The sequence below is a fragment of the Callionymus lyra genome, chromosome 16, assembly GCF_982586985.1.
Source record: "Callionymus lyra chromosome 16, fCalLyr1.hap1.1, whole genome shotgun sequence".
Taxonomy (NCBI): Eukaryota; Metazoa; Chordata; class Actinopteri; order Syngnathiformes; family Callionymidae; genus Callionymus; species Callionymus lyra.
In genome coordinates, this window is record NC_141833.1 from 15,692,952 (window position 1) to 15,701,785 (window position 8,834).

Consider the following 8,834-nt stretch of genomic DNA (forward strand, 5'->3'; position numbering starts at 1 on the left):
TGGTGGAGTGACTAGAGCGAGTGCCTCTGAGATCAGTTGGTCGTGGGTTCTGGTCCCTCAGTGCAAAGTTTATGACCGCCGGTAGGTCCCTGAAGACCGAGTGGAGCCAAGTAAACCGGAGCCCGACGCACTCTGAAGAAGAGGAAGAAACACAACTGGTCACTTTCTGGTCCAGTCTTACACAAGTCGATCTCACCAAGCACTTGGTCCTCCTGGGGCAGAGTGGACCCTGAGTCCGGGCATGAAGAAGATGGGGATGAAGGTTTGGATCCAACAACGACTCGGACATTATACAGTGCTGACTAGGGTTGGGAGAAAATATTGATACACTGATATATTGTGTATCAAAATGTAACCTTTGATTTAGTCTTTGAATCATATTTTCTTTTTTATCATCATTATTTTATGTTTATAATTCAGGAAAGTTTGTTTGAAATTAAATCATTTTTATTTACAATTAACATTATGGAACTAGTGTTGCAACCAGACTTCCAGCCACTAGATGGCAGCAGTCATTAGCCTCCTCCGCAGCTAACAGAACAATACAAATTCTGTGAGAACCAGGCGATGACTGAGGACGAGAGGATACTGTGACTCCAGCCGCTTTTAATATTAGCTGATGTTTGGACGTTATTTGGTTTCAAAACAAATGAAAGCAGTTACAACTTTGTCAAAAGTTACATGGTCAGTAAATTCGGCAACACCAGAGTCAAGTACTCGACAATACTACATTGAATTCTGATAATAACTGATTAGAATATCGCAATATATAGTTATATGGCAATATCGGGAAAGTGTCGCACCATAACCCAAGTACGGTGATTTCTATCCTATCACGACATCCTCGCTAATATTCACCCCCAGTGATGACAACAACCACAAGCGCACTCACAGACACACACACACACACACATAAGGTCAAGAAGCTTCCCTTACCTTCACATGTAGAGGTCAGCATCATCATCATCATCACCACCATCTTCACCGTCTTCATCATCTTCATCGTAACGTCGTCCACTTCCAACTCCAGATAAGCCAAGATAGTACGCGTGTAGATCTTCTGGACTGGTCCTGGTCCTGGACTCTTTAGAGCAGCAGCAGCGCCTCACTGCTCCTCATCTGATTGGCTCGTGCCCGACACCTGAGCAGGTCCAGAATGTGGAACCACAGAGTGGTCTTTGTGCATGTGTGTGACCCGGAGTCTTATCTGATCCCCCCCGAGATTCCAGGTCACTGTGGGAGGGGTCACGTATAATGACGATGGGGGGGTCAAAGGTGTGGACGTGTGTGTGTGTGTGTGTGTGTGTGTCTACCTATGTATGGATCAGGAATTTGAATGTCACACACACACACGTACACACACGTACACACACACACAACCACATGATCCATTGCTTTTTCATTTATTTGTGGTAGACAACATGTTGTCAAGACGTTCGTTGCTTCTAAACTTTTGTGCGTCTCTAACACGATACCCGAGTCTCGAGTGTCCGTCGGCAGGAAGTCACGTGACCACCTGATCGCTGGAGCGAAGATGATGATGGTGATGAGGATGAAAAGCCCTTTGTGAGTCCGTCACAGTTTGTCGCACATCTTCAGCAAACACCTCTGCCTCAGGTCTGCGGACACAGACACAGATTGCAGGAGAGGACAGGAAGTGACATCACATCTCGAAAGGACAAGAGACTGAGGACTAATGAGAAGTTTGTGTGAGTCAGTGTGAGTCTGTGTGAGTCTGTGCGAGTCTGTGCGAGTCTCCAGTCAGTCACTCCCGAGCTCGGTGTTGAGGAGAAGACATCTAATGAGGTCAGATGTCGGCGCACTCACGTCAACGCAGGTGAAGGATGAAGCTAATTACTGCACCCTCGCCTGGAGCGCCACCTACAGTGACCCTCGCGCCGCAGCTGTGTTTGTGCACAGCGCCCACCTGTGGCCTCGAGAGTCATTTTCTTCACCTGTCGTCCAACAAGTCTGACCTCCCACAACTGTAAGCTCCCCTTGAGCTCAAAATGTATGCGACGGCGCAGTCTGATGACATCACAGAGGTCTGATGACGTCACAGTGGACTCACTTCTGGAGACGGAGACCCTCCTGACGCGGCGACAGACCTCCAGCGTGTGTTTCTCGTACCAGAAGTTGCTGTCGTCGCAGAAGCTGCAACACAGGGATTTTAGACCATCAACAGGAAGTGATTGGGACCACCGACAGGAAGTTTCCGTCAACTGTGGTACCTGCTCTTGGCGGCCTTGACGTCGGAGCGGCGACAGAGACACTGGGAGAAGAACCTGCAGAGCTCCAGGACGCATGGCTGCAGGTTGTTCGCTGTGACGTCCGCCGGCGCCCCTCTTAGCTCCGCCCTCTTCCACAGACAACCTGAACAAACGGAACTGAGGTCATGACTACACGCTTTCTGGAAAACGTGAAGATACAAACTCCTACATACACTCGCTAACACCAGAGACACTTGAGACTAGCATCAGATTCTAACCTTAGCGACATTTTAGGTTTAAACTGGAGGCTAACAAGTGTGGCCATCACTGGAGGCTAACATCAGTGACTACCACCAGAGGCTAACACTGGAGGCTAACATCTGTTACTAGCATCAGAGGCTAACACTGGAGGCTAACATCAGTGACTACCACCAGAGGCTACACTCATCAGGTCACTGATTTTAGCCTACAGTGTTAGCCTCTGATGCTAGTCACTGATGTTAGCCTCAAATATTAGTCACTGACGCTAGTCACTGATGTTAGCCTCCAGTGTTTGCCTCTGATGCTAGTAACAGATGTTAGCCTCCAGTGTTAGCCTCTGGTGGTAGTCACTGATAACACTGGAGGCTAACATCAGTGACTAGCGTCAGTGACTAATATTTGAGGCTAACATCAGTGACTAGCATCAGAGGCTAACACTGGAGGCTAAAATCAGTGACTAGTATCAGAGGCTAACACTGGAGGCTAACATCAGCGACTACCACTGGAGGCTAACATCAGTTACTAGCATCAGAGGCTAATACTGGAGGCTAACATCAGTTATTAGCATCAGAGGCTAACACTGGAGGCTAGCATCAGTGACTAGATTCAGAGGCTAACATTAGAGGCTAACACTAGAGGCTAACATCTGTTACTAGCATCAGAGGCTAACACTGGAGGCTAACATCAGTGACTACTACCAGAGGCTAACATCAGTGACTACTACCAGAGGCTAACACTGGAGGCTAACATCAGTTACTAGCATCAGTGACTAGCATCAGAGGCTAACACCAGTGACTAGCATCAGAGGCTAAAATCAGTGAGTAGCATCAGTGTTAGCCTCTGATGTTAGTTGGCCTTTAATGTTTGTGTCTGGTATTGAAACCACAGGTGTAAGTCTATGATTCTTGTCACTGATACTTGTTAGGCTTCTATGGTAGTCTCTGATGTTAGCATAGCCTCTGGTAGTGGCCGCTGATGTTGATAATAGCCACTGATGCTTGATGCTAACACTGGAGACTAAAATTAGTAACGATCATCATAAACTTACACCTGTGGCGACAACCATACATTAAAGGCTAGCACCAGAAACTAGCATCGCTGCCCAGCATCTGAGAAGGAGGTTTGAACTTGTGAGGGACTAGTCTCTGCTGCAGCACCTTCTGAGTCTCTGCAGCTGTTGCCAGGCAGAACATCAGTCCAGCTGCTGCAGCCAGAGAGGAACTGTGGGGACATCTAAAGGCACTGTGAGGAACTACAGGTGGAAAGTGGTTGTGTGGATGTGTGCGTTTGAAGATGCGGTTCAGTGTGATGAATTTGTGCGTCGGTCGTGTTTGAGGATTAAACCATCAAAGCGTCACATGAAACGAAGGCACCTGTGTTGTGTTGCGTTTCCATGGTAACACATTGAAGCTAAATTTAGTCCATACACAACTGAATCTTCCGTCTCAGATTATGATGACACCTCACCTGCTTCCAAGGGTGTATCTGGCGCTTCACTCGCCGGCGGAGTTCTGACTGGATCGAGAGACGCGTTGGTTGGTGAGGGTCTGATGTGGGCAGGTGGCGAAGTGGACCTCTCAGTTGTCTTCAGACCCACCACAGGTTCTCTTGCTTCAGTGTGAGGGGACTTCATGTCAGGCCGACCAGTGCCCAAGGACTGTGGTCCGGGTTCATTGACTGTAGCTGTTAACAGAACGAGACCTGGTCCTGAAAGTCCAGTTTGGTCCATTTGGGTTGAACCCCGTGGGAGGACCAGAGAGCTTGTTGGGCCAGGATGAGAAGGTGCCGTTGTCTGGACCAGAACCACACGAGGAGTGGCAGTCCTGCTGTGCTGAAGAGGTGTCTGGTTGTACGGACCGACCTCCGGTGGGACGGTACCAGGTTTGACTGTCGACTCTGGAGCGAAGGAGCTGGTAGGGAGGACCACTGAGGTCCAGTGGTTGTGTCCAGGTGTTGCTGGGTTTTGGTAGGTGTCCCCAGGTGTAGTTGGATTTTGGTGGGTGTCCCCAGGTATAGTTGGGTTTTGGTGAGTGTCCCCAGGTGTAGTTGGATTTTGGTGGGTGTCCCCAGGTGTTGCTGGGTTTTGGTGAGTGTCCCCAGGTGTAGTTGGATTTTGGTGGGTGTCCCCAGGTGTTGCTGGATTTTGGTGGGTGTCCCCAGGTGTAGTTGGATTTTGGTGGGTGTCCCCAGGTGTTGCTGGATTTTGGTGGGTGTCCCCAGGTGTAGTTGGGTTTTGGTGGGTGTCCCCAGGTTTAGTTGGATTTTGGTGGGTGTCCCCAGGTGTAGTTGGGTTTTGGTGGGTGTCCCCAGGTGTAGTTGGGTTTTGGTGAGTTTCTCCAAATATTGTTGGGTTCTGGTGGGTTTCTCCAGGTGTTGACAGGTTTTGGTGGCTGTCACCCGGTATTGCTGGGTTTTGGTGGGTTTCTCCAGGTGTTGTTGGGCTCTGGTGGGTGTCCCCAGGTGTTGCTGGGTTTTGGTGGGTTTCTCCAGATGTTGCTGGGTTTTGAGGGGTGTCTCCAGGTGTTGCTGGGTTTTGGTTGGTGTCCCCAGGTGTTGTTGGGTTCTGGTGGGTGTCTCCAGGTGTTGCTGTGTTTTGGTGGGTGTCACCAGGTGTTGCTTGGTTTTGGTGGGTTTCTCCAGATGTTTCTAGGTTCTGGTGGGTGTCTCCGAGTGTTGCTGGGGTTTGGTCGGTGTCTCCAGATGTTGCTGGGTCTTGGAGGGTTTCTTCAGGTGTTGCTAGGTTCAAGTGGGTGTCTCCAGGTGTTGCTGGGTTCTGATGGATGTCTCCGAGTGTTGCAGGGTTACGGTGGGTGGGTCTGGCTGCTGGAGGGTTCTGGTGTCCAGGTCTGTGTGGCAGATCAGTCAGTGCAGGTCTCAGATCTGAGTGTGGAAGTTGGGCTTCTACAGTCTGGACCGTCTGTCCTCCTGAAGTCTCGGCCTGGGTTCTTGGTGTGGGTCCAGCTTCCTCCTCAGCAGTGGATGAAACTGAAGAAAAACAAAGTTTTCTGGTTCCGTCACGTCACAAGTAACTGACATGAGACCGGACTCCTGGACTCACCGGGGACAGTGGAGTGAACTCTGCTGGACCCGGACCAAGTCATGTGACTCACGTTGAGTCCTGAGGGATGTAAACAAAAAAACATCACAGAAACTTGTTGTTGTTGTTTCCTGCACGGACGGCAGAGGGCGACACACACCTGCAGGACGACTTTCCATCACAGTCACGTTGTAAAGAGGAGAGACAGAACCCACGTGCCAGAGCTGTTGCTGGAGCGCTGCTCACACACCAGCGATATAAACACAATACTACACACACACTCACCTGAGGTGTAGAAGTACATCAGTGGAATCAGAATATTGATTAGTTGAATTTAACATTTTGAAGGTTGAAAATTACTTTTCTTTATTGAAATGTCTTTTTTTTTTCCATTTAAAAAAAAAAATGAATTCAATGATTTCTTAATTAAAAGTTGGAATTTGTTTGACGTTTTGTTTTAATAATTAAATGAAATGTCGTCACATTATTGTCTGCGTGTTGCACAATTGGATGAAAGTTTGATCAAGTTTCTTAAGGTAAGGTAGAACTTTATTGAATGATTGATTGATCTATTGAAATAGTTTATTTAAGTTATTTTAAGTTCCTTGGTACTCTTTTTGTACTGTCAGGTGACACTATTATACCAGCGTTTTATATTGAATTCAAAAGTCTAATAAATAAAAGAAAAAAGAAGAAGGTATTTTTGAATTATTGGAATTACAATATCAAACTCTGTGTCAAAACGAAATGTATTGAATTTAAAAAAATATTGTATTATTTTTATTCAATTATTAAAAAAAAATAATTACATTATAAACTATTACTGTAAAAACAAAAATCAAAGTTTCAACAATTGAAATGTTAAGTTTAACCATCTGACGGCACTGATCTACTTCCTGACCGAGGTCACATGACTCACCCGTGCGTCCGGCCATCACGCAGATGTAGATGCACTCGGAGTTGTTCCTCTGATTGACGGACAAGATGGAGGCCGACTTGAAGAGCTCGTGCAGGTGACTGGACGAGTTGCTCATCACGTCCAGAAGGATGGCGGTGAAGTCTGTGTTCGAGGTCAAAGGTGAGCAGAACATCCAGGTGCCGAGGATGAGGGGGGTCCACTCACCCGTCAGGTCGTTGGTGTCGTTGGAGACGCAGTAACAGAAGCGTCTCCTGAAAACGTCCGACGACCTAAAGCTGGAAACTGAACACACGCTTGTGAGTCTGTGTGTGTCTGTGTGTTGTGTTGTGTTTCCCACTCACTGTTGTAGACCAGCAGTGTGAGTTTGTGTAGTGCTGCTGGACTGTAGGAGGCGACGCTGAGCAGGGAGAACAGTTGTCGAGACCCTGGAGACGAAACACACGATGTTTTGTCATCTGGATCCAACATGGCGGGTTCACCTGAGGTCACCTGGCGTGTGCGGGGGGGCGGTCATAATGTTATGACAGACCTTCAGGTGAACCTGACGACATCGCCAGAGGGCGATCGATCATTATGACCACGTACCCGAATGGCTTGAATTTATTAGGGTATTGACGAGCGTTGTGAGGTCGATCGCTGCGGGGTCGATGAACTCTGCAGGGAATTCTGGGAAAAAGAAGCACAAACGCTGTTTGATCTCCAGGAGCTGAGTCAGCAGACTGAGACCTGAAGCGGAGCAGCATGTTGAGAGCACCATTACCCAGAATGCACCTGTGTGTAAGGCTTGTAAACCTGCCCAGCTTCATCTGTTTGTGTGTTATTGTGCAAAAGTGTGTGTGTGTGTGTAGGTCTGCAACAAGGAATGTGTATAGGTTTGTGTGTGTGTGTCATTCAATGTATAAAAGTTTTTGTGTGTTTTAGTCATTGTGTAAACAATTTGTGTGTGTTATTCAATGTGTCAAAGTTTGTGTGTGTTTCAGTTAATGTGGATAGGTGTGCATGTGTGTGTGCGTCAAAGTTTGTGTTTCAGTCAACATGTAAAGGTGTGTGTTTCAATCAATGTGTAAAGGTTTGTGTATGTGTCAATCAATGTGTAAAAGTTTGTTTGTGTGTGTTCAGTCAATGTGGATAGGTGTGTGTGTGTTTGTTTGTGTTTGTGTGTTTGTGTTTGTGTCAATCATTTTGTAAACATTTGTTTGTGTCAGTCAATGTTTAAATGTGTGTGTTAGTCAATATATAAAAGTGTGTATGTGTTTGTCAGTTAATGTTTAAACGTGTGTGTGTGAGTCAGTCAGTGCATAATTGTGTGTCTCTCAGTCAGTGCATACTTGTGTGTGAGTCAGTCAGTGCATAATTGTGTGTGAGTCAGTCAGTGCATAATTGTGTGTTAGTCAGTCAGTGCATAATTGTGTGTCTCTCAGTCAGTGCATACTTGTGTGTGAAACAGTCAGTGTATAATTGTGTGTCTCTCAGTCAGTGCATACTTGTGTGTGAGTCAGTCAGTGTATATTTGTGTGTCTCTCAGTCAGTGCATACTTGTGTGTGAGTCAGTCAGTGTATAATTGTGTGTGAGTCAGTCAGTGCATAATTGTGTGTCTCTCAGTCAGTGCATGTGTCAGCAAATTAAAGTGAAAAATAATGAGCGACCTTCAATCGAGTCAAAAATAGCTTCACGTGGTTTTGTTGCTGTTTTTGTGTGTCTTCTAATTGTGTTACTGTGACACTTCAACCTTGAGGTCTTCACTTCACGCGAGTCAACACATGCGATTAGAGAAACAGAACCTTCAGAGTCCGGCTGCTGTCTGGTTCCGATCCAGTCCGACGGGCCGCTGGAGGCTGAAGGAGACGCGCGTCAAACTCCGGCATCACTTCTATCAAACCACCAAGTGTCGCCAGAGATCCTTACCTGCGCTGAGCTGGACCGCGACGAGGAGCACCAGAACCTTGTGGACCACAGCCATGCTGAGCGAGGAGGACTCGTCCAAGTCACAACAGTTACACAAAAACAAACAGATGTTGACACGAAAACTCAGTTCAGACTCACACACCTGGAGACTTGACCCGAAGTCGTCGCGAGCTCCTCTTTCACTCACCTGTTCAGGTGACTCGGAACATCCCACAGACCCCACAGGTGAGCCGCGTGGGTCCTCTACACTGTAAAGAATGTCACGTTAGAGCCACCTCCTTCCCAGCTAGCCAGGGCTCTCCTGAAGATTGTCACAGGTGCGAGTGTGTTGGTGTCCCACAGTGCCTCTTCATAGTTTCAGCTGTGTGACCCTGGAGAGCTGGGACTATGATGGATAGGGATCTAGATCCAGGTGTGATGACCAGGTGATGTTCCAGCTCAGGTGTCGCCGTGGCAACGCTGTAAAAAGTGAGGCGCAGCTGAACAAGCCGCCTGTTCTTC

At 47.6% G+C, this 8,834-nt stretch overlaps 1 protein-coding gene across 1 annotated transcript; it reads right to left on the reverse strand.

Annotated features, from left to right (window-relative positions):
* Positions 1-1,494: 1,494 nt before the first annotated feature.
* On the reverse strand, positions 1,495-8,388 carry hhla1 (HHLA1 neighbor of OC90). The gene is given in 12 exon segments (XM_087810360.1): positions 1,495-1,619; positions 2,072-2,154; positions 2,232-2,373; positions 3,939-5,456; positions 5,530-5,589; positions 5,663-5,746; positions 6,428-6,568; positions 6,632-6,709; positions 6,769-6,852; positions 7,013-7,153; positions 8,210-8,263; positions 8,334-8,388. Coding segments are annotated over 12 exon segments (2,484 nt in total). The 3' UTR covers positions 1,495-1,575.
* Positions 8,389-8,834: the final 446 nt, after the last annotated feature.